This window comes from Rhinichthys klamathensis, unplaced genomic scaffold, assembly GCF_029890125.1.
Source record: "Rhinichthys klamathensis goyatoka isolate OS25496 unplaced genomic scaffold, OSU_Roscu_1.1 h1tg000045l_1, whole genome shotgun sequence".
Lineage (NCBI taxonomy): Eukaryota > Metazoa > Chordata > Actinopteri > Cypriniformes > Leuciscidae > Rhinichthys > Rhinichthys klamathensis.
Genome location: NW_026606592.1, coordinates 1,074,540 through 1,101,614, shown reverse-complemented (window position 1 = coordinate 1,101,614; position 27,075 = coordinate 1,074,540). Strand labels below are relative to the sequence as shown.

The 27,075-nt window shown below is 39.1% G+C and overlaps 1 protein-coding gene across 2 annotated transcripts; it reads right to left on the bottom strand.

Moving 5' to 3' along the window:
• Positions 1–773: 773 nt before the first annotated feature.
• Positions 774–15,630, bottom strand: atp2a1l (ATPase sarcoplasmic/endoplasmic reticulum Ca2+ transporting 1, like). 2 transcript variants are annotated; one of them, XM_056247266.1, is made up of 24 exons: positions 15,343–15,630; positions 14,220–14,237; positions 13,992–14,074; positions 12,226–12,330; positions 11,951–12,089; positions 11,217–11,297; positions 10,952–11,037; positions 10,329–10,626; positions 9,396–9,562; positions 7,744–7,832; positions 7,538–7,640; positions 7,311–7,442; positions 7,100–7,216; positions 6,598–6,816; positions 6,038–6,149; positions 5,701–5,924; positions 5,375–5,595; positions 3,729–3,931; positions 3,552–3,637; positions 3,319–3,452; positions 2,686–2,803; positions 2,483–2,600; positions 2,105–2,131; positions 774–1,226 (listed from the first exon to the last, which is right to left on the bottom strand). In XM_056247266.1, the coding sequence occupies exons 1-23, from the start codon at positions 15,458–15,460 to the stop codon at positions 2,109–2,111; spliced, it is 2,994 nt and encodes a 997-aa protein (XP_056103241.1). In that variant the 5' UTR covers positions 15,461–15,630; the 3' UTR covers positions 774–1,226; positions 2,105–2,108. The 2 variants fall into 2 exon arrangements, with proteins under 2 accessions (XP_056103241.1, XP_056103242.1); XM_056247267.1 differs by lacking the exon at positions 2,105–2,131.
• Between the last annotated feature and the right edge of the window lie 11,445 nt (positions 15,631–27,075).

The following is a 27,075-nucleotide window of genomic DNA, read 5'->3' as shown; positions in this document are numbered from 1 at the left end:
GTATTTAAAAAACATCAAAACGCTTTGTTTGAATTTCATGATAAAATTGACAGAATCTGAAAGCTAAGACCTTTTGTCTTATCAGAAATAACAAAGCACAAAGCTCTTTGCAATTATTGGATGGAAGGGGAGCTACAAATAATGTTTGGTGTAATGAAAAACTGTGGACCTGGCAACCCTGGCTTGATACGGGGGATTCATAGGGTCAAATAGAGCCTGCTTTAACGTCACTGTTTTTTTTTAACTTAATACGTTATTGTTGCATTAACTTTCCCTAAATTTAACACAAGACGTTTTCTTCTCACACAGTATGTGTTGCAGTCTGACATATTTCCCGCCCCTTTTGATTGACAGATTATAATCGGCCTGTTTTTAAACAATAGTGAAAATAATTTCTTTTATCAGACGATACCGATTGTTTTGACCGATACATCGGTGCATCCCTACAATAAACTGCGATGTCTGTAATGTAAGACACCTAAGACCGTGCTACAGGGAGACGGATGGACAACTGATTGTCCTTGCAGTGCCAAACAATGTGTAACCATGTGTCCCCCTCAAGACCTGATTTGTTTTTTAAACACAGCACCTTTGCTTCACCAATTTATGTAGATGTGTGCATCTGTTGTGTCTTCAATGCACATAATTCATATCACCATGTTTATATGTTTCTTCAAAGCTGAGAAAAAGCTAGGCTGTTTTGCAACAACAATACCTTTCTTTTGCAATTCCTTTTGAATCCAATAAAATAAATATCATTCATTAACAAATAATTGGCACGTTCATGACTTTATTGGGGAAGATGCCTCTTGAAGGTAATTAAAGGAATGGAATTTAAACAAAATCTGAAGGTATATGTAGAGATTGAATTAAGCAAAATAAAAGGCTGTAAAATGGTATACAATTTTAACATAAAATGTTTAATACACTTATTAGTCATTTTAAGAATAAAACAATTCATCATTCAAACACTAATTTGGAAGGGCTGACCTATATATTAATCTCTGTTCCTAAACTTAGTATTGTTTATTTTTCGGTGTTTTTTATATATATATTTTCCAATCATTTTGTGCTCTCCTTTCTGTGGATGGGCTCATGACAGCTTCTGTCTCAATAGATGTAAATACTCTCTTCTCCCATTTTTCCTCATTCATTCTCTTCCTATTCTCTTCTTCGTCTTCCGTTTCTTTCACTCCCACATCTTTGTCTTTACATCTCACGCTTTCCTAGGAATCACAAAAAGAGGAGTTTTAATAAACAGAAGGTCAATACTGAGCAAATATTAAGCAGCACTAAATGTCATTGTGAACCTCTGTTATGGGTATTGTTCGCTAATTCACGATACAATATGCATCGAAATACATACATCACTACAACATATATTGCAATATATCACAAAGCCTCATTCACATTGCAAACAATACAAAAACAATTTAACACGTGCTTAAAAAAAACTTATCTTAAACAAATTACAGTTACCTTTTTATTGGACTCAACAGGCACATTCCCTTACATTACAATACATGTTATTGTACTATAAACTAATTTATTAATTCACAACACTGTATCTTGAAACATATTACAAATATAATATATTTGAGTTCAACATGATTTACACAAGCAAACATGTTCTTAGAACATGATTTACCCAAATAGGACATTTCTGGGTCATCCTTAATGGTCCTGGAACAACATTCCTCTCAGTTAATCAGATTTTAGGGTTATCTTTAGGGTTGACAAAATGCACATTGCATATCCACTGTGTAACATGCCATTTAACTAGTAGTTAGTTTATATTTTATGCAAGCTAGTTTATAGTGTATTTGATGTAAAATATATCTTCTCACTTAGTAGAAATATATCAATTTTAAGATGCATATGTTTTTGTATTGAGCTGACAATGCAATCACAAGTTGGTGCAACCCTTCCCACTGAGGAAGACAAATGAAAGGTTCTGCATACATTTTGCATTATTAATTACAGACCAATTTAAGACCACGTTCTCTCAAAGCAACACCAACCCACACAGTAAACATGCACAAGTATAGAGACGCAAACATAAAGACGGCTACAGCACAACAGCTATGAGAGGGGTATTGGATACCTTGTTACTGTTGATTCAAACTTGAGACTGTTAGTGGGAAATAAATTAAAAGAGTGAGAGATAAGTTAAAGCATAGAAGAATGATGAGAGTGGGATCAAAAACTAGCTTTTTAGTGAAACCAAGGTGTATAGAGAAAAAGATTGTGCAATTAATAAATAGACAAAGATTTTTTTTTATTAAAGTTAAGTTTAACTCTCTCTCTCTCTCGGAGTAAATCATATAAAGTTTCATTAAAAAAAAGTCAGAATAAACAGAAAAAGATTGTAAGTTTGAATAGAGAGTAAATGTAATTTTACATTTAATATATGTTTACTTAAATGCATGTTATTTTATAATTATGTGAACACATGCATATTTACATTTGTTTGAGAACTCACCGTCTATGTAGTTACGGGCGAAGAACTTCAACACCTCATCAATGAGGATAACAGGGAAAGAAAGCTTCAGTACCACCATCCACTGTTCCACGTTCAAATGAGTCAACTTGAAAACCATCTGTAATAGGAAAAGGAAGGTTTTGGCCAGTGTAGAGATATAGTTAAATATAATGAACAGGATGAAATAAAGGTGAGAGACGTACAGGCAGGGGGTCCACATAGAGGATCATGAAGTGGAGGGAGAAGGAGAGGGTCATGGCAGAAATCAGCCAGCCATTACTCCATGGGGGCATGCGGATGAGGGACTGATTCTCAGACAAACTAATGAGAAAGACACAGAAATACAGAGAGGAATACTTATTACCACCATCAATGTCAGGGTAACATTAGCTTTGTTCCAAAACCTGACAGCATTGTATTGCATCTTAGGTTCCAATAAAGGGCTGGTTCAATTCTGTCATTGTTTAATTCTGTCATCATTTGCTCACCCACAAGTTGATCCTAACCTGCATGAATTTGTGTCTTCTGCTGAACACAAAAGAAGATATTTTGAAGAATGTCGGTAACCCAACAGTTGTGGGGCCACATTGACTTCCATAGTATTTTAGTTTTTTTTTGTACTATAATATCTTCTTTTGTGTTCAACAGAAGAAAGAAAATAATTCAGATTTGGAACAACTTAAGTGTGAGGAAATTATGGCAATTTCTCCCACAGAAATAAAATCCCATAATGCGTTGCGGATTTGTAATTTGTAAATTGTAATTACACTGTACCTACGCTTAGTGAAATACTGAAAATCTACTAGATTAGACAAAAACTGCAGTGAAGATGTAACCTGTTGAGGGCGTTGAGCATCTCAATTGTGACCAGGACAGACAGAGCCATGGTCATGGGTGCAGAAGCCTCAAACACCTCACAGTCAATGCCAACAAAGTCCTCATTCTCCTCGTGGCACTGCATGAAGTGAGACTACAGCAGGAAGAGAAATTAGCAGACATAAACAGATGTGATAAGATTTCTTTCCACGTTAGATTAAAATAATAATTATATGATGGAGATATTGCTCACCAGCTGGTAGTAGGAGATATGAGGACCCTCATCATCATACAGAAACCAGTGGCCGGCAGCAGCCACGGTGGCAGCACCCACATATCCTGAGGACAGTCAAGTCATTAGAGTAACACCAAAAGTCTCACAGAAAATACGAGTAAGTAGATATTTCACAGAAATAACAAGGATACCAACCACCAATGGCCATGTATCTGAAGAACAGCCAGCCAGAGATCAGGGCCTCTTTGGGAGAGCGAGGAGGCTTGCCCATAATCTCGAGATCAGGGGGGTTGAAGCCCAGGGCAGTGGCGGGCAGACCATCAGTCACCAAGTTCACCCAAAGCAGTTGGACTGGGATCAGAGCCTCAGGCAGACCAAGAGCAGCAGTCAGGAAAATACTAAAAGAAGACGAAAAACGAGCGATATGTCAGTAAATATGTTAATGGATTTGTAGTATACCTAGTATGAGATCAAATTTATTTTAAATACATTTTGTTGTAGGTTTTTTTTTTCCACTAGTGGTATACGCACTTTAACTTAAGTACAATTTCTTTGCGACTTACTGATATAAATATTATAATTAAACTTTATTAGAAGTACTTCTTTATTGCACAATACACATTTCTTAATATTAAGCCTAAAATGTCTTTAATATCACTATTAGTATATGGATAGTATGATCTCTGTATAATATCAGTCTTTAAATGCAAAATATTTAAAGTGTACTTAAAGTATTACTTGCAATAGTTCCACTTTAGCACAATCAAATATACTTAAGTGTATCTTTAGTTGGACTAAAGACACACTTTCTGGATAACTAAACTACATTTAATGCAAAATTAGTTGTTCCAATTTAGCAGACTTTAAGTATACCAACTGAATTAAGTATACAAAAAGGACATTTGCAGGGTATATATATTAAGCACATACAAATGTATGCATACAAATGTTTGCAGGGTATATATATTAAGCACATACAAATGTAAATGTTTTTTTTTTTTTTTGTATGTAAAACATACAAATGTAAAACATACAAATGTTTGCAGGGTATATATATTAAGCACATACAAATGTAAATGTTTTTGTTGTATACTTAACATTTTTCTTTTTTTTGAAATACATTTTAATATATTAATTTTTCACTAGCGACTATATAAAAAAAACTCAATTAAATGTACCTACACACAAAAAAATGAGTGAAAGTAAATAAAGTTTTCACATTTAATTGTCCTTGAGGATTTCAAAGTTGAAAATTTGTAGTGTTTTTAAAACTGACTTTTAAAAACAAGAGGCAGAAGAGATTTTGCCATTTTAGTATTTTGGATGCAAAAACTTAGTAAATAAATTTGTCAAAAAGTACTATTTTCTTATTATTATGATTACTTTTAGCAGATGATTTTACAGTAGTTTGCCATTTAAATACATTGTGAGTTTTAGAATAATAATCAACGAATCATAGTCAAGTTCATCCATCTACAGCAATGGTTACTATAAAACTCCAATTATTCTAGTTCAACGATTGTGTCTGGAAGGGATGTTTCACCCAAAAATTAATATTCTGTTTTCACTTACCCTCGTCTTTCTTTAATTGCAAAATGATTTAACTCGTGTGACATGTACTTTGTAATTTTAAGTCTACATCAACTTGCAAGGGATTAAAAAGTATTATTTTTTAACCATGTAAATGTAACTAAGTACAAGTATGTTTTAACAGGACTCAAAGTAAACCGATTCCCCAAAATAATACTTAAGTATAGTAGTGAAGTATTTAAATCCACCTCTGTGTGTGAGCAAACATGATAACATTAGACATGGTTTTAAAAAAGGCAATGGATTCTTACCAGACGACCTCTCCAACATTGGAAGAAATCAGGTAACGGATGAATTGCTTCATGTTGTTGTAAATAGCTCTGCCTTCCTCAACAGCTGCCACGATAGAAGAGAAGTTGTCATCGGCGAGGACCATCTCAGAGGCTGACTTGGCAACGGCAGTGCCAGAGCCCATGGCAATGCCAATTTCTGCCTTCTTCAAGGCAGGGGCATCATTGACACCATCACCAGTCTAGAGCAAAGATAACAACATTACTGTATCATTTTACAGGCAGGTCTCATGTTATATAGTGTTGTGGATGTTGGCTTGTAAAGTTCAAGGGTACGTATGTCTCACCATAGCAGTAATCTCATCATGTCCCTGCAGGAACTCAACAATCTTAGACTTGTGGGAGGGCTCAACACGGGCAAAGCAGCATGCCCTACAGACAGCCTCACTTTGCTCAGATTGGGGCAGGTCATCAAACTCACGGCCAGTGTAAGCCTTTCCAGTTACATCCTCATCCTCGGTAAAGATGCCAATACGACGGCAGATGGCCACAGCGGTGCCCTTGTTGTCACCTGAGGGTTAGCGTTTTTTATGAGATTTTTTAGTTATTTGGAAGACAGGTCAGGTGTTGCAGCAAGATTAAAAGAGATGACCGATGAGAGGATGGATAAAAAAAAAAACATACCAGTGATCATGATAACACGAATGCCAGCAGCCCTACACAGTTCAATGGAGCTAGAAACCTCTTTACGGGGGGGATCCAGCATACCAACACAGCCAACAAAGGTCAAATCAGTCTGAACAAGACAGAAGAATAGCACGTCAAAGATTTGTAAAGTCAAAGATTTGTAAAGTCAAAGATTTTATGTAGCTTAGCCTGTTCATGTAACTCTCATACATCATTCTTGCTGTACCTTTTACATTTGTATCTGGGTCACCTTTTACATTTGTATCTGGGTTTTACAAATATTTAACCAATTAAAGGTTGTGACTAAATTTGTAACTCCATTGGATTCTCAAACTGTAGGTAAAACCTCATTGAAACAAATTGAGCTCTGTTTGAGCTTAATTGTGGTCAGATGCTAATAAAATAATGACACATTCAAGTATCTGACCATATTTGAAGCCACAATGCCAACTCTGATGACATGCTGTTCAATTATTTAAAAACATAGTTTTTTATTTTCCTAAAAAGTAACCGTTTTGAACATAGGATGACAGCCTTATTATAGCTTTGATGTTCACCTCATAGTCCACAAATTTAGTAGAATCCTCAAGAGCCATTTCCTCAACTTTCAGGGGAGTGTCCCTGGTGGCCAGTGCCAGGCAACGCAGAGTGTCACGGCCAGTACCCCACTCCTTGATGGTAGCCAGGATCTTATCCTTTACACTTCCAGTCAGGGGTACACGAGTAGCACCAACACGTACATAGGCACACCTGTCAATCACACCCTCTGGAGCACCCTAAAAAAAGAGGATTCAGAAGATGTGTCTATTATTAGATGAAGATCACCATCAATATGTACCATTTTTGTGACAATTTACTTTTTAAGATCCTTAAAAAAAACTGTGATGGTACCGTGGTACAGTTATGTACTAAAATAGCAATACCATGTTACTTTCATTTATATACACCATTTATGTACCTTATCATATACCATAGTATTTGCAAGGAACTTCCAAGAGACCATGAAACTTGAGTGAGTGAGTGACCATGAGTGAGACACCTGATGGTGAAATAGCATACCTTCACAAACATTTTGGAGCCTGCATCACCCTTGGTAGGTGTACAGTACACAGACATAGATTTCCTGTCACGGGAGAACTCCAGAGTGAAGTTCTTCTTCATTAGCTGCTTAACAATCTGCACAAGATGAAAATGGAAACAGATTTGAGTTACATAACAATCAGCTCCAAGCTACATTACTGATGTTTTAGGAAGGTACGCCTCTACTTACACTACAGCAAGCATTTGCTCTCTCAATCTTGGACAGGTTGTTGACGCTGGACTTGAAAACATTCATCTTCTCAACCAAGCAGCACAAAGCAGTTTCAGTGGCCTCACCAACCTTCTCAAAGATCTTCTTGGACTGTAACACAAAGGAAGATTACAGGGGTTTTTTGGGGGGACAAAAATAAATAAGAGAATAGAGGAATGAAGTATAAAAGAGTATGTGTCTCTCACCTCATTGTAGTCAAGGGAGGAATCATTGCACAGGGCACAAATGGTGGCCAACTCAACTAAACCGTCAATCTGACTGCAGTCAACACGAGCACCCCCCTTTGTGCTGAGAAAAAGATGCCACTCAGATTACATTTATGACTTCAACTTTTTGATAGCCTGATAAAAAAAAGGAGCATTTTAGGGGAAGTTTTTAATTGTGTACTTACACCTCACCCTCGGGTGTGTACTTGGAGCCAGAGATATCAAAGCAGTTAAGGTCAACGTGATCACCCTCAATTCTATCAATGATGAACATCTGTAATGATAAACAATTTCATCTTAGTCTGAAAGTAATAATATGTCCATTTGGTAACACTTTACAATACGTGTGCACTGATATGCATTAATTCATGTTTAACTAATGCACAGATAATCATGAGTTAATGTATGATTAATGAAGAACTAAACCATTAATTAATTATTACTGCATCAGCAACTAATAAAGAGTCGATATGATTAATAGATTAAGTAATACATGAATTGCTATTAATTCAATGTGTCATTGTGTATTAATTCCTTAATAACATATTTTATTAACTAATAGTGTAAATTAATGTGTTAATTACCACAATTAGTCAAAGCTATGCACTTCAACTTCCAGTTGTCTGCTTTTATTAATCATTAGCTAATTATTTGCAAAGGTATCATTATGTTATGACTTTACTTGTTGAGGCACATCATTATTAACTAGTCATTTAGTAATTGTATTAATTTACACATGAATTTGCACTAACAATGAAGTAATTAATCATGTATTAATGCATATTAGTGTACCTGTATTATCTGGAAGTTGAAATACAAGGCTTTGGCTCATTCTGGTAATTAACATATTAATTAACACTATTAGTTAAAAAAATGAGTTATTAGGGAATTAATTCACAATTAAATATTTAATTAATAACAATTCATGTATGAACTAATACATTAACCATAAAGACTCTTAATTAGTTCCTAATGTGGTAATTATTAATGAATAGCTTAGATAATCATTAGTTACACATTAGTTAAGTATTATTTGTGCATTAGTTAAGCATGAATTAATGCTTATTAGTGCACCCGTATTGTAAAGTGTTACCGTCCATTTTAATATAAATGTATACATTCGAAGGCTTATACTTTATATTCAAAGGTGAAGTGGGTAATTTCTGTAGCAATTGCAACACTCAACGAAAATGCAAAAATAATGTGATTTAGAAAAAGGTTTCCAAACACACCTACTTCCTTTTCCAAGCTGTCATTGCTCAAAACATAGGAATACCTTCCTCAAACTCTTAACACTTGGTTTGGCAAATTAGAGTGCTTAAACGTGTAAATGTTATCTTAACTATGTTTTGAAAGTGAATTGTGGAAGTCAGCCTACTAATGACAGATTAAAGGCAGGGTAGACTATTTTTTCCAGAAACATTTTTTTGTTATGCTAGTTGAAAGTCTCTTCATATCCTGATATCAATCATTAAGTAAAAAGGTCTAAATATATTTCTATAATATATATCGATATATATCTTCTGTGAAAGGCGTAGGACCATAAAATGTTTGTCCTATACAATATCACACCTGGCTTTCAACGTATGTATTTGCATACCGCTGTGCAATGATGCATGGCTTTGGACAGCGTACTGAAGGGAGAGTGGGACCTTATGTTTTCAAAGCTAGCTCGATATTGCTAGCCGCTCTGAAATTGCCTACCCTACCTTTAAATTGTGAAAAGAGTTAGTTTTTCACTGGAAAAGTTACACACTTCACCTTTAAGACTACGGTATATCAGTATTATCAATAGCTTCATTATTTCTTAGTGGATGCGTGTACATGCAACACCTACTTTGGTCACACACATCTGATTGGTGGTCAGGGTGCCAGTCTTGTCAGAGCAGATGACAGAGGTACAGCCCAGGGTCTCCACAGAGGGCAGTGAACGGACAATAGCGTTTTTCTTGGCCATACGTCTGGTACCAAGAGCCAGGCATGTAGTGATGACAGCAGGCAAACCTGACAAGAGGACAGGAGTTTATGGATGGATTAATGTATGTCAATTATATTGATACTCTTAATAATTCATTACATTTATATAGCGCTTTTCTTTGGACTCAAAGCGCTTTACATAAAAGGGGGGATCTCCTCAACCACCACCAACCATCCACCTGGATGATGCAACGGCAGCCATATTGCGCCAGAACGCCCACCACACACCAGCTTACTGGTGGAGAGGAGACATAGTGATGAAGCCAATTGGTATATATATATGGGGATTATTAGGAGGCCATGATGGACAGAGGCCACTGGGCAAATTTGGCCAGGATGCCGGGGTTACAGCCCTACTCTTTCGAAAGACATCCTGGGATTTTTTTGTGAGAGAGTCATGGCCTCGTTTTAACGTCTCATCCGAAGGACGGTGCTCTTTGACAGTATAGTGTCCCCATTACTATACTGGGGCGTTAGGACCCACACAGACCACAGGTTGAGCGCCCCCTGCTGGCCTCACTAACACCTCTTCCAGCAGCAACCTGGTTTTCTCAGAAGGTCTCCCATCCAGGTACTAACCAGGCTCAGCCTTGCTTAGCTTCAGTGGGCAACCAGTCTTGGGCTACAGGGTGATATGGCTGCTGGCTCTTGATAGATTTAGATAGTAACTATGCTTCATGTAAAGTATAGACTTAAGGACACTTGCCCACTTGTGGGCATAGTGGGAATTACATAATAAACCTTGGGAAAAAATAAACTTTGAGATATGTGTTGCAAGTGTTATCATGCTCACCCTCAGGGATTGCAGCCACAGCCAGAGCAACAGCGATCTTGAAGTAGTAGACAGCACCACGGATCCAGGATCCACCATGGACGGGGTCATTGAAGTGACCGATGTTGATCATCCAGACAGCAATGCAGATCAGAGTGATAACCTTAGAGAGCTGCTCACCAAACTCATCCAGTTTCTGCTGCAGAGGGGTCTTCTCCTGCTCTGTGGCAGCCATCTGGTCACGGATTTTACCAATCTCAGTGGCTACACCAGTAGCGACAGCGACTCCAATAGCCTTGCCAGCAGCAATGTTTGTGCCCTAAAGGTGGGAGACGAAACTAATGATTTACCCAAGTAGTATTTTTTCCTGAATCAACTTCTTGTTCTTGGAACAATATTTATTTTGATTATTAAAGTATTTAGATTAGGCTGGTGTGTTGGGGTTTGTACAACTTTCTTATCTACTTAACCTTCCAAAAGAACATCCTAATGGGCAAAATCTAGGTCACCAGGTTGGGTTAAGGTTAGGGTTATTATTGAGAGGAACTTTGTACAAGAACCTTGTGTGTATGGAGAAATGTAGCTAATTGGAGAGGTAGAAAACTAATCTGTATAGTTGGAGGATTGTATCGATGGAAACTCACAGAGAAAAGCATGTTCTTTTTGTCCTGATTGACGGCTCTAAGGTCGGGGACAACATCGGTGTGCTTGATCACACTGACAGACTCACCTGTGCAAAAAGATAACCATATTTACATACAAATACAATACAATATAACCTCAAAATTAGAGAAGGTTCACATATAATGATCTCAATGTAACTACAGATGTGAAAACATGTTTGCACTGCTGCTTCTAAAGTAGCCTACAGCTCAAAATCCATAGGTATAGACTGTTAAAAGCACTAACCAGTAAGGATGGACTGATCAACGCGAAGGGTGGTGGATCGGATTGAAGTAAGCCTGATGTCAGCAGGAACTTTATCACCAACTAGGGAAGAGGAAAGAGAGAGTTTTCAGTATGGGAAATAGTGGTGATTCATGACCAGTGCTGCAACAAAAAAAGCCTGAACCAAAAATCTGACCAACAGGACAATATATATATATATGATTTGAATATATAGCCATGGATCACAAATATTATAGTGTATGTAGGCTCTGTACCAGTGGCAGTAATGCTACATGATTTGTGGAGAACTATAGCATAATGACCTAGACATGCTACCTCAAACTATAAATGTAATACTGTGAGTAGTTCTTTACTACACACTATGTAGCCATATAATATTTCATCTTCATCTTGTTGCTTCTGTTAATCAAACTTCCCTTGCAGGGTTTGTAGTGTGCAAACAAGGTAATACAATTTATATCCAATATTGAGCATAATTTTACAGTAGTACCTTTCTACCATTAACCTTTTCCTACAGGACCCAAGATAGACTGACAGCATCAATCTCATCTGGCCTTGCTATGTCACTTCTGCATATACTGTACCTCAACACTCAAAAAAATTATTTCAAATCCTTTTGGTCTAATACAGAGACTGGATAATGGGTCATCAGGGGATTCTATACATTCCGAAAATATGCAAACTATGCACAGTATATTCCACACTAAAGATTGAACGACATAAAGGAGTCTCACCAGACACCTCCACAATGTCACCAGGGACAATCTCTCTGGCCTTGATCCTCTGGACGCTCTTTCTGTCGGAGCGGTAGACCTTACCGATCTCAGGCTCATACTCCTTCAGAGCCTCAATGGCACTCTCAGCATTACGCTCCTGTATGACAGACAATTCATTTGCTTGGTGTGCATAAGCGTATGTGTTATGCATTCACTTCATTTACTTTGTGAAATCAATAATCTACATATATCTGCTTCTGTGATTAAGTAACTGTGTGCATTTGGTGCATTACCTGCCACACACCGACAATGGCATTGGCAATGAGAATAAGCAAAATGACAAAAGGCTCAACAAAGGCAGTCACAGTCTCTTCACCCTCCTCAAACCAGGCCAGAACCTAAAAAACACACACAAATACAGACATTAGAGACCAGCACAAGATACATCTTGCTCTTAATTTACATTTAGGGTTTATATTTCCACCTTTTAGAGCAGATACTGTTAAGACTGTACATCTTGGTGCGGTATCTACTGAATATCCTAATATTCATTCATATATATATAAATGAAATAATTTGTATATACAGTAGTTAGAACTCTAATAAGAGTCTCATATCATCAATGGAATATATTGAAATAACTTTTAATTAAAATATTTTTAGAATGCACTTGACTAATGTAGTTTTTGTTTTTTGTATTCAAACTAGTATTGTGTCATACTCAATAGGTTTTTCTATGGGAAGAAAGACAGTACTCTGGAGTAAAATCTGGTGTCAAAATGTAGTTGGCTACAATTTCTAGGCAATTACTCCATTAATATGATGTTTCAGAGAAAATAAAAAAGACATTTCCCATATTTGTATTAACTCTTGATTTATTGACCAGTGGAAGGCTTAGAGGCTCACTAGGCCAATCCTAAATATTATTTATGAATACGGGAAATACTATTCTTACATCATGATGCTATTGGTCAGGTTGCTTAATTTCTCATCTTGTGCAAAGCATGCATACATTAAAAGCCATCAAAACATTATTTCACAATCTTGTTGCACAACAGGCCTGCAGTTATATCTCCTCTCCCTTTACTTTCTCTCATGCATCTCCCCTGACCTTTTCAAAGGATAGAGTTTCTGTCTTCAACTTGAGTCCTGCTTAAAATAAACCCCTTCGCCCTCTCACACATCTTCTGAGCACCTCAATATTTTCCTTCTAAGGCCATTTGGACAGCTGGTTGAGGCGCAGTGTGGTGGGGGTTGAACATTAATACCCCCCCATGATCACCTTTAACCTCCTAATAACCGCTGAACCTTCCAAACATCCAGTCTTTCCTGCTTAGAAAACTATGTGATAAATAACACCACCCGTATGGCTTCCTGACACAATAAATTAAGATCAATCAACTCAACTATAGAAAACTATTTGATGTGACATTGCAATATGTAATACTGCTATCATATCTGAAGGCTGATGCTATACTGTCCACACTACTATGTAGACCTTTACAAATAACCTTTGTGCTAAATAAAAGGGCAAATTACCAAGTGTACCTTGTTGCATAACACCATAAATGGCCGTGGTGTATGTTACAACATTAAGTGCAGTAAGGGCAACCTACACTATGTTACAACAGCTGTTTACACGACACACCACTCAAATTGAAAGGGTATGTTTAAAAGTGTGTGTCATGCTATATGCTGACAGATCTGATTAAATCCCATGAAACAAAGTGTTTGATATGTTTTGTAAGTACATCACTATGACAACATACTCATTAATGTCTTTGTTAGGTCTCAACTTAAATAACTACTTTGTTAAAAATATATATATATATATATATATATATATATATATATATATATATATATATTCAATCTTTTTGTGTCTGTGTAATGTTCTATTTATGCTCAATATAAACATTCCTAAAATATTTTTTGGGACCAAAGAGACATATGGTAATAATTATTTTTTTGCTGGTGAGATGTGGTGAGATTGTTGGCTCTGTGGTTGCTGATTAATTTGCAGTCTTTTTTTGAATTATTCACTTTTTAAGTAACTTACGAAAGAGATGCAGGCAGCAAGCAGCAAAATTCGGACCAACAGATCTTCAAACTGCTCAATGATCAACTCCCAGACGGATTTTCCTAAAAGGAACAGAAATATAGTTCAGTCGATATTAAAATATACTATATATTCTGAGTAGATTTTGAGATTCTATTGTTGACTAGTTAGTATGAACTTAGTTCATTTCTAATGTTGTTACTTTATTAGCAATATGTTTGTACATACCCTCCTCAGCTGGCAGCTCTGAGAAACAAAGTAGACAGAAAAAAGAATAAAATATGAATTATTGACCAGAAATCAAGACAACATTTACTCTGGCCAATATTTCACTGTATCCCAGAAGAGCTATTATGACATAACCATTTCTAATTGATTTAATTTGAAAATTATTATAAAAAAGGAACTTGATGCATTTCAATCATTTTGCAGACGACTGACAAGTATTAGTATGTTCACACCGGAACAGCTATTGGTAAGTTATTTTATAACTTTAAAATATGAACAGTTTGATAGCAATGCTGACATTCAGTCCCAGCTTCAGTATTCATGTGTATTCAAATATATTTGAATACACATATGATAAATATTTCAATGTTTAAATAATGAACATATAAATCCTAAAGCTTAAATTTAAAAGTTTTAATTATATGCAAATATCAACAATGATAATATTATTTAATACTACTACTACTACTACTTCTTCTACTACTACTACTACTACTACTAATAATAATAATAATAATAATAACAGCCTAAATGGAAATACACTTCTGAACAGTAATGTGAAACAACACTTGGAATCTTTATATTTGAAATTTAAAAACTGCTTGTGCATGCTAGGTCCTCGCTGTACAAGTGGTTATGTTTTTAAATCATGACTTTGTAATGCAAGTAACATATCTGATCTCTTAGGCCAACTATCCTTCCCCCATCTGCCTAAAATACTGCTAATCTAATAAGACCTCTCAAATATCCAAGCAAGGCCGTTGTGCCATCACCTGTCTTTATTCCCTTCTCCTCTTCTGCCAAAGTCTATTTTCAATCACAGCTTCTCAGTTTCTGTGCCACAACCTGTTTGTGTTCCTTTAAATGCCACTGAAGAGTCTGAACATTTCATAATATACTAAGCCATCCATTATCAAGATTGTCTAAAATCTATGCAATTGTATATACAATTTCCCCCCCCCCCACTATTTAAAATTTAACCCAAAAGCTCTGTTGTACTAACTGTATGTCTGTATGACTATCTGTGTGCCTTCCTAAAAATAAAAGCTTCCACCATTTAGAGTGTTTGGTTGTCTTTATATTAAACCCTGAATGCATCTTCAAGACATCTCATTAATCTCACCATTGTAGCCGAACTTATCCAGGTTCTTCTTGAACTGATCAGGCGTAAGCCCGGTGGTCTCATTAACCGCAAAGTAGGCCAGACATTCAGCCGAGCTCTTGGCGTAGGCGTCCTCCATCCTGTCAGGGGTGAAGGATCTTTACGAGTAGCAAAAGCTTAGTTAAACAGGTCTATCTGTGGCTTTTAGTCTTTAATGCTCTTGTTACTCTCTGTACTACAAAATCTGCCCCCCGTTACTTGGACCCCCTCCGTACAGGAGTGATGGACTGACAGAAAGAGCGATTAAATTCACACATGTGCACTGTTTTATACTGCAGCCAGCTGCCCTATTGGTCAAAGTTGCCCATCGCCACACCCCAAAATTCCAGTCAGTTGCGTATAGCTTTGCAGGGCTGAGTTATAGACTAGGGGTTGAACGTCTACGACGTCTCAGACTTGAAGATGTGGGGGGTTATTTGGTGGGCAAGGAGCATGAGGGGATAGCATATGTAGGGGATAGCACTGAAATGAAAAGTTGTTCTGTTTTTGGAATATGCATGGTCAGTGGAATAAGGAGAGTGGAGAAGGTGAGAGAGTTAGAGTGAGTGATGGGCCAAATGGCCTCTGATAGGAGGGGGGAGTTAGAAGAGTGCTGGAGGGTTAATTTAGTACAAGCATTAGAGGAGTGTGGTTACATGTGAGGCTTAAATAAGAGATTGTCACAATGAACCCACATTGGTTTGGCATGAACAAGAACACCATCATTTCCTATGACCCCTTTTAGATCTATCTCAGCATTAAGATCCAATTCGAAACTAAAATCAAGTAGTGCATTGACAGGTATTTAGCCAAGAGTTCATGACTAAACACTAAACACACTTTCTTAATCATATGTATGTCATGTCCTTCACTCTCATGGCAATTATTAACTATTTTTGTATCTGCATTGACCCCACAGACAATTAGGTTTGGGGGTGGACCTTCGTTCTTACTTTTTGAATTACAATATACAAATTCATACGAAATTACCACCTTTTCTCACGAGATTGAGTTGGTCATGGCATTATGGTTGGCTGCCCTTCATTTTACACACATAAAAAGGACAGTCCTTGGTTGTTTTTTTCAAAAGAAGAAAATTTAATAATTTAGAGGTTGAAAGTTCTCAAAGGCCTCTATAATTTAGTAAGCAGTGTCTTCTACAGAATTGTTTTCAGACCCGGTCAAGAGGGGCATCACTGAAATTAATGAGAACCTCAGTAGAAGTGGGGCCCTCAATACAATTTTTAACAGACTCATAAGAATTTGTTTGGTGTGATGCCCCCGCCTCGTTAATTTCTGATTGAAACATCATAAAAAGGACTACAAGGTACTGACGAAGAAATTCTGCATGGAATTTAGTTTTACCAGGACAGTCAATCAATTCAACAATAGGCTTTATGCACAGCTTCACTACTTCCTGAACTTCAGCCAGCCCTTTGTTTCCTGTCTGTCATTATTGGACAAACTGATTAGTCCAGGTTTGCCTGATTATTGTTACTGAGGCCAGGCACACCTGAACTAATCAGTTTGTCCAATAATGACAGACAGGAAACAAAGGGCTGGCTGAAGTTCAGGAAGTAGTGAAGCTGTGCATAAAGCCAATTGGCAGCAACTGACAACACTTAGACCTTGAGTGGCATTCATTTCTAAAACAAATCAGGTGGGCAGAATACATTTTTCCTCAAGGCTGTATAAGCTCTCTCAAAGACTGGGTTCCAATTTTCAAAGCTTTCAGTTTCTCTGGATGCTAGTCTTTTTTTATGGCCACCCCTTGCTTAATAGAAGCAATGTTCATTGCTGTTCTTCTCAAATTGAGTGGTCTGGTATTCTGTCACAGTTAGTTTGGATAAAGATCCAAAGGTTTCTACAAACAAAAGTTATTTAATTAAACAAACTCAGGTAATCCAAAGGCAAGTATGCGACATAACAAAGTGTCTACACAAACAATACCAGACAACAACTGAATGAAAAGGAGGAACTTAAATATACAGGGTGATTGAACTCAAATGATGCACAGGTGGTGACTCGTTAATCAGAAACCATAGTTACAATTGAGGAGCGGGAAACTGGAACTGGTGACTGATAAAAAGCAAATAGAAAGTTCATGAAAATGAAACAAAAACAGGCAATTTGTGACATAACGCCCCCATCCGGCAAGGTGCGACCTCACGCCATTACAGTTGGACTGCGGGGGGAAGGAGGGGGCTCTGGAGATGGATGAGGAGCTGAAAAAGACCTGGAAAAAGGCAGAGCTGTCAGACAGAGGGACCAGGGTGGAGTAGGTGGAAGCGTCCATGGAGGAGTGGCCGGTGGAAGCGCCCATGAAGGAGTGGCCGGAGGTAGAGTCCAGGACTGAGTAGACGGCCGACGAGAGCCCAGAGCACAGCAGGAGGCAGCCAGGACGAGGGTGACCCATGGCGGAACTGATGGAGGGAGGAGCCAAGGTTGAAACTTGAGCCCGACCGACAGAGGTGACGCAGGTAGATGGTGACTTCAGGCTGAAGTCTGATGGACCGAGAGACCCGGAGACATCGAGGGACACAGAGACCCAGGCGGAGTCCTGGCGACCGAGTACCCGGAACTTTCTGGTCTTCCTTGTAGAAGAAATTACTTTTTTAATTTCAAACCTCAAATGCTCTTGAGGTTAGACACTTCATGAACTTGATTGTCAGGGTTCTGCCCTGGCAGCCTTGTCTTTGTTGTCTTTGTTTAATGTCTCTATGTTTGTGTTGTGTGTCAGCACATGACTTTGTCTTTGTTTGCCATGTGTTTAGTCCTTGTCTAGTCCTCGTTTGCTTGATTGTTTTCACCTGATCCTCATGTGCTGTTCCCTTTATATTGGGCCTCTTTCCCTCATGTCTTTGCTAATTTGTTATGGTCATTCTTTGTGTGCGTGTGTTATCGCTCAGCTTGTCAGTCAGTGTTACTCCTTATTTACACTGCACACGTCTGCGGCGCATTACGGCTGCGACGCGGCTACCGGAGCTGATCGCGCCCACTCTAGTCAATGCTTGTGTTTACACCAGAAGCGTTTCAGAAGCGTCCTAGAAGTGGCTCTCTGCGCCGCTTCGCTTAAGATAGGCGCCGAGACTATTTTCGACGGATGCCGCGTCCAAGCCGCACCGTAAATACAAAATAAAAGTAAAAAACTGTCATATTCAAAATAAACTCCCTGTGCAGACTCCCAATTGTATTGCACACCAATATATCCTTGGTAGAAACTATAGACTGTAAGATAGAAACCCAAAAATCAAGAAAAACCACATCGGACAGGCAAATCACTTGGTTTCGCGCATCCAGTCGCTTTCGCTTCTGAAATGCTCCTGGTGTGAGTTGGCACCGCATGGAGGACGGAACAAAACCTTGTCGGAGCCGTAACGCGCTGCAGACGTGTGCAGTGTAAATAAGGGGTTACAGTTCCTGATTTTTAGTCAAGTCCTAGTCTTTATTTTACTCTAGTTCTCCCAATCTTTATTTTTGGTTCATCTCTTGTTTTTGCTTTTGTTTACTAATCTTTTATTCATCTTCTCTTTAGGTTGCCTTCAAGTTTGGAGTCTTGTTTCATTTCTTTGTTTACTAGTTCTAGTTTTTAATTGATCAAATTTATTGTATTTTTCCTTTGCTATAGCTCCAGTTATTGTTGTTTTCTAGTTTTTGCCAGTTTTTATTTCGCTCTTGTTTTTGTTCTCTTGTTGTCTTGAGCCTTGTCTTGTGTCTTTGGTTCCTGTCTGCTCCCCGAGATTCCCTGCCTGTTAGTTCCTTCTGCCTGGCAGTTAGACTGGTTCAGGATCTGTGTGCAGCAAGTATCAGATCTCTGCTTCATGGTTCCTTGCCCTGTCTTCACCACAGCCATCTGCCTGGCCTGTCACGTCCTCAGCAGTTCTTCGACCTGTTGTCCTCTGGAGTTGGTTCCAGCAGTCACCCACAGTTGTCATGTCGTTGTTTCCTGTTGACCCATCTATTTGGACTGTTCCTGCCTCACCCTATCTTGTATTGTCTTCTGTTAATAAATATCACTCCCCTGCTCATTCTGCGTCCGGGTCTTCCCTATCTGAATCCTGACATTGATCTTGAAAAAAAATATTAGTACTGTTAATCAATTTAAAAAAATTAACTAGATAATCATTTAAGACTTTATTTAACTAATTTAAGGCTGCTCTTATGAGGATACTCAACAAAACGGAGAGTTTGGCATAAATGTCAAAATTCGTTCAAGCGCAAAAGAGAACTCGATTCTGGCGCGCTGTCTGTGCGCACGATACTGGCGTGCGTCTTTCTGTTCATCCTGTGTGTCACATAAAGAGGACATTCACAGGCAGCGTGATTTCTTTTGTTTTGTTGTGCTTGAATAGTTTAAAAGCATTAGCATGAATAGGAGAGTGGTCATATAATGTAACACTAGCCAAAGGATGACAGAAAAAACGGATGCTGTGTTAATTGCGGTAAAAAATTTTAACGCGTTAAACTGGAAAAAATGTATCACATGCGTTAGCGTGTTAACGTTGAAAGCCCCCCAAAAATATATATCTATGAAAATCTTCAGTCCGGATTCAGACCCCATCATAGCATAGAAACTGTGCTTGTTAAAAATACAAATGACTTACTTCTAGCTTCTGACCAAAGCTCAAATCTCATACGATCATACCTATCAGACCGTTTTCATTTTGTCTATTCAAAGTGGGAAAATATAAAATAACGTCAGTAAATTATGGAGTGCCACAAGGATCTGTGTGAGGCCCTCTGTTATTTTCTATACATTTATACATATACAATTGGTAATTATAAGAAAACATGGAATTAGTTTCCACTGTTATGCCGATGATAATCTGTTATATATGTCATCACTACCAGATGAAATCTCTAAATTATACAACTTGACAGAATGTGTTAAAGATATAAAATATTGGATAACCAGAAATGTTCTTCTATTAAATTCAGATGAGACTGATGTATTACTTATTGAACCAAAAACCTGTATACAGATTCTTTTAGAAAACAATTTGCACTTGGAAGATTGTACTGTTACTTCATCCTGTATAGTAAAATACGTAGTTATATTAGCAACTTGTCTTTTGAAAATCATATTTCATATGTTACAAAAACAGCCTTCTTCTACCTCAGAAACATTGCTAAGCTATGGAACATGCTTTCTGTTACTGATGCAGAAAAGCTAGTTCATGCATTCATGACCTCTAGACTAGATTACTGTAATGCATTACTAGGTGGTTGTCCTGCATCCTCAATAAACAAGCTAAAATTAGTCCAAAATGCAGCTGCTAGAGTTCTTACCAGGTCAAGAAAATATGATCATATAACACCAATTTTATCATCTCTACACTGGTTACCTCTTAAGTTCTGTATCGATTACAAAGTATTGCTATTGACCTATAAGGCCCTAAATGGTTTAGCTCCTGTGTATTTAACCGGTATTCTGTCATCCTACAATCCGCTCTTTAAGGTCATAAAACTCTGGACTTTTGGTTGAACCTAGAATATCCAAGTCCACTAAAGGAGGGAGAGAGTTTTTGCATGTGGCTCCTAAACTCTGGAATAGACTTCCTGATAATGTTCAGTTCTCATCCCAAAGCGTAATATATTGACTCTTTTGACAAAGCGTCTATATCCAACGCACATGGCACCCTTTAGCGTCATATGAGACGCAGATATATGGTGCATCCTAGTGGTCTAACCCTAACACTACCCCAGACCTAAACCTAGCCAAAACCGAAGCGTGTTATATTGACGCTAAAGGGTGCCATGTGCGTTGGATATAGACGCTTTGTCAAAAGAGTCAATATATTACGCTTTGGGATGAGAATGCGTTGATTATATCCTTTTAGGAAGTCTTGATTTTGTTTTTGGGGTGTACTAGAATATGCTTTCATGAGTGATTGTTCCAAAAACACATTATTTTTTCACATATTTTCACATATTTGACCCTCCTTCTGAAATGAGTTGTGATTGGTTAGCTAGCCGCGTGTGTTGTGATTGGCACCGCATGTTCGGGAAATGTCCCGCCCCTTACCATAACCACGAGTTTCATCTGCTCAGGTGTAAATATTAAGGATGCTGTCAATTTCAAACCAATTCAAGCCTGATTCAGACTTAACAATGTTAACAAACAAGAGGATCGTCCACAATTTCATGCAGGGACTTTTCAAGCACGGATTTCACAGGACGTTTCATAGTGGTGTTTTTTTGCCATTTTCTTATACAATTTAGAAACGATGTTTTACACCATTTATGCATTATATTTGTTGAAAAACTATGGTAATACAAACAGTAATCGATACAGGAACCGTATTTAAAATCAATTTTAACCACTCTCGTCACCCTTAGGCAGGTCAAACAAATGATTTGTTAAAAAATTATTTTTCTAACTTCGCTCGGTGTTTCACTATGGGATATATGGAAATCACTTTAGGCGTGACCAACTACGGAAGCTCCTATGCCACCACGTCTGTCTTTGACAGACAGGTCGACCTGAGAAGGAAGTTATTCTCACTTCCTTCCCGTGAGGGACTACAACAAGCTCTCTATTTTCGCTAAACTGTTCAACAGGCGGACCGTCATTGGATTACGCCACCGAACGCGACATCAGTGGATTGGACTGTGTTGAGTGTCACATCCGAATAGTCAAGGCGAGCTATTCTGTTTGGACAATCGCACGTCATCACAACGGTAGGATTTTCAGTGGGGTCAAGCCATCTTTAGGCTCTATGTGTTAAGGCGAGCCGTAAAAAGGGCTAACTACCCCAAATTTTTGAGAGAGAAGGCTGAGAGTGGCGGTGGCTAGCCAGCAAGACCCATGTCTGTCCGGAGCTGCTGCAAAACCTAAGGCTACTGACACCATCAGCGAGCTACCATGAGCTGGGCTGACATGATGGAAGCAAAATCCCCAGATATGCCTCCTCTTTTCTATGGCCTTCTCGCACACGAGGAGGAGGAGCCGGGTGATGAGGATGCGGAGGGCGATGCTAACTCTGACCTCCTCGACTTGGACATGGATGACGAGGAGGAGGAAGACAACTCTCTCTTCTCTGTCCAACAGTCTAGACCCCCTAGCACGAGTAGGGGGTCTAGACTTTTAGAGGCCCTTTCTCAACACCCTTTTGAGCCATTGGAAGCTATAGGGTTGAAGTTTCTCTCTCTTAAGACAGCACTGCTGTTAGTGCTGATGACAGCTAAGCATGTGAGCGACTTACAGGCCCTGTACAGGCTTTCATACCTAAAGTAGTGGACTCGTCTTGTAGATGTCGAACTACAGAACTTACAGCCTTCCACCCTCCTCCGTTCTCTTCTCCGGGGGATAGGAGATTGAATTTGAATGAATTGTTTATGTCCTGTACGGGCGCTTCCGTGTGTACGTGGAAAGGACAGCAGGTTTCCGGAAGAATGACCAGCTGTTTCTGTCATGGGCTACTCCTCACAAAGGGAAGCCGTTGTCACAGCAGCGTCTGTCCCATTGGACTGTAGAGGCTATCTCTTTAGCGTATAAATGTAGTGGTTCTCAACCTCTTGAGGGCTTAAGGGCCCACTCCACTAAGGGCATGGCTACATCATGGGCCTTACTTAAGGGAGTTTCAGTCCAGGAGATCTGTGTGGCAGCAAGCTGGGCTACGCCGCACACTTTTGTGTGATTTTATAGACTAAATGTGTTGGAGCCATCCATAGCTCATGCAGTGCTAGGAGCCAGCACATCAGGTCCCATATGATGAGGTATAGCGTACGTTGTGCAATCCGGGATTGGTCTTTATCTCTCATAGTGAAAGGCCGAGCGAAGTTAGAAAAAGAACGATGGGTTACTTAACGTAATCCCGGGTTCTTTGATAACAGAGTGAGGTGTTTCACCAACACTTCCCTCCTTGCACAGAAACCGGAAGAAATCTCTCTATAATGACTTCGTTATATGTCTGTCAAAGACCGACGTGGTGGCATAGGAGCTTCCGTAGTTGGTCACACCCAAAGCGATTCCCATATATCCCATACCGAAACACCTCACTCTGTTATCATAGAACCCGGGATTACGTTAAGTAACCCATCGTTTCGGTGTGGACAAAACAGCATCTCTTCAACATAGCGACAACACTGTCTTCTCTAATGGAGCTCAGCCAGGCCTTGTACCTTATTTTGTGTAGTCCGTGGGTGGGGATTAATTAAATGAGTAACATTATGACTTCACAAGGTCTGGAAAAACGTGTTGTAGTCCAAACGAGTCGTTTGTTGTTGTTCTACCAGAAAGAATCGGGAGAATAAGTACTGTAATAATTATACATTTATTGACAGCCCAGCAAGCAATATTATGATATAAAGTTCTTTGGCGTTGGCCCCGTCCATAGCTCGCAATCCGAGGGTCCGGACTCTGCATTTACTGCCTGAAGACGAAGGCAGGGGCGCAGCCGACCCCCTGGGAGGTATAGGAAGGGACGATCCTGGTGGTGGTGGGGAGGATGGAGGTGAATGGAAGCGTCAGCATCTGCAAACTCAGACATAGTACTGATCTTTTATACCATAAGTATTAGAACACGATTGGATAGACGAGAAGGTATTAAGTGACGTAGCAATTGATATCTCCCTTTGGAGTGGATTTTGAGTGGAGCTTTGTAACCTTGCAGGTCTTTTTTATGCTCAAACAGCAACATTACAGACTAACTAAAGTTTAAAAAGTGAAAAAGCATAATAGGACCCCTTTGATTGGTTTCTGCTTTAAATAATACATGTATTAATTGTTAGTTGTTGGCTAACAACATGATTTGTAAATGTACTTTGACAGTCACCTCTGATAACAGATTGCACAGATAACACTAAATTGTAATGTAGAAACATGCATTTGTATTGTGAACAGCGCTATACAAATAAATGTGAATTGAATTGAATTTGAGTTCATAAACTATTCTTCTACTTCCTATTTCATCCTTAGAACCACTGGTTACACTTTTAACAACTTAAAAGTACTTATTACAGGGCAAGTATAGTAATTTGGGCAAAGAAATGACTATACTTTTCTTTTTAAACAACTTTTTAAACATCTCAGAATTTCAAACCATTTTCATCTCACTGTTTTGTTATATTTGGGAGCTTGGATACCCATTTCCAAGGGGTTATGCAATTCATTCATACATTCCACTTTATTTTCAGTCTTATCTCTGAAAAATTCAGTACTATTAGATCTTACTGTAGAGAAACTCTGATAAGTTCTCACACACATTACGTCAGAATACAACAGTTCAGACTTCCTTTTCAAAATAGTAATCACAATACAATTCACCCTTGAACACATCACCCGGGGGTGATGTGTTCAAAAAAAAAAAAAAAAAAAAAAACCCTGAATAGAATAGAATAGAACATCAGATTTAAGTTACACAGTCCTTCAGCTAACTAGGCTTCTAAACATCACGTTTAGGTTTAGTGGTATAAGTGTGTATGTAGTGAGCAGTGTTCTCATCCGGAGTTGTTGGTGTGCATGGTATATGCTGTGTTTGGCCTCTTTGGCTACAAAATCACCATCTAGGAAGCCCTGGTAGACCCGTGGTGCCGTCTGTGCCAGATGTTTCATGTCTGAATACAGCACCCTATCTTGTGTAGTGGGTGTGATCATATGCAGCAAACCAGGGCATCATGCTCTTGAAGGCCAACATGTAAAGCTTCCAGTCACCACATCCCAGTGCCCGTGTGAATGCCAGGAGAATAGACACAAGGTCCATGTATTGGCGCCAGAAGGTAAATGTTGGTTTCTTTGACTTCATTAGCCTTGTCAAACTCAGCAAGGAGATCTTGAACCTATTTTAGCTAGCAGACTGTAAAATAGGCTGCTGTGCAGCAAATAAATTATAAACATTATATTTCCATTACACATCTGCACAAAACTCAAATTATCTATTAGTAAGTAAGCTAGTAATTATGAAAGTAAATTAGCCTAGCTATCTGTCTGGGAAGTATAGCTAGCTGGAAAACAGTTTAGCTTGCCTGTTTCTGGCAACATTTGATGGTAGAATGGTAGAATCTTGAGGTAAATGTTTGTGTAGACAAATATACCAAGTTAATCTGTATAGACCAAGTTAATCTGTTTGGTGATTGTGTGATTCACTCCTTTATAAAGTTTTGTTCAGACTGTTGACACCTGCTGTGATCATCTTCTCTGGATCTGCTGCCTCATGCCAAATCACAGCTGTGCTGACACAACAGTGCCCCTCGTGGTGTGGTGTGATATTCTTGTGGTATTTATTGATTTTTTTTTTTTTTATGATCATGCTTGCACATAAGTTGGATATAAGTTGGACATTCTCCAACTTGGGGGCTTGATGACATTCTCCAATGGGGGGGTGTGCACATGCAAGATCTTTCACTCGCTTTCCCTCTCTGCCGTGCGGCGCGCTACGTGGTTTGGAGCACAATCTCTGTCTTGCGTGCGCGCTCGCTCTAGATTACGGGAGATTTTAACTAATTTGCGGCATAACTAATCGATCACGAGTGGCTCAACAGGTAGATATATAGATAAACTCATCTTCCAGGCATTTGACCGACCAGGTTGACACTTCAGTGTGAGAAATCGGGGGTGTGGCGTGTGAGTTTGTGAAACCAATCAAATGCGTGTGTCTCACGGCCAATGCGTGAGAGTTGGCAGCTCTGGTTTTGGCCTCCTGACTAGTAATGAGATGGGAAGCATTCCATTCTCTTTCTGCAACTGTCGTAGGCCAGTAAGAGCTGTATGTGTAAACCTCACTCTCCTGATCTGAAGAGGCGACTGACGCTAGAGGCTGTGGTCTTTAGCCTCCTTGTTAGAGCCCCCACCTCCCACGCCGGAGACCACAATTCGAATCCCGAAAATGAAGTTGACACTGACACTGTTTTTCATGTTCACTACGGTAAAGCTGGTTGATTTTAAGCAATCTATTGTATAAATTGCTATATAAATAAACGTGACTTTACTAGAGTACCGAATTGCAGAGCTCGTGCAAACATATTTTTCTATGATCAGATGCTTTTCTCATGCTTTATTTAAAAAATACGTGCTGTTTTCTCAATTTTGTTGTGTGTTTATTTTGTTATTGAGAGGAAAGTGCACTGCAAATATTTACATATTAATTTAAACGCTTCGGGCCGTAGCGGCAGGCCTTCTGCAAGCCTGGGCCACTCCCCATACTCTGCCGCTACAAAGCCTCACTTGCCCTCCCTTTCCACTCAGCCCGGTACCGCAGCTCCTCCAGTCGTTGTCCCGTATGTCAGTATACCCGCTAGCTTCCCCCTAGCCTCCCGACCTTTAGTTTTCCTTCCTGCCTCCAGCTCATGCAGCGGATCCTCCCCCTTCCCATAGCCTACAGTCCCAGGGGCCAATTCAAGCGTGAGACTGTGTCCGCAAACAATCGCGGCCCTGTCTCCTTTTCTTCCCAACTCTCTTCTTCAGTTTAAATCTCAATATACACCCTTCACTGCAACACCGCTGCCTGTCCCATCAAATGCCACCCCCAGTGGCTCATGGAACATCCAAGCAAAGATTCTGGCTGAAATTCTGGCTGCTAAGTCTGGAGGCGGACGTGACAGCATGGAGGTGTTTCAAAGCATTTCACCTTTCGTATAACCTACTGTTTCCTGATTTTTTCCTCCCATCAGATGCTGCGAGAGCCCTCCTGGTCGAGCAACCATGCCTTTCTACGTCTGACTGCCGGCGAGGCTTACCTGTCCGATGCCGTGAGTATTGAACTCCCGTCGGACGCA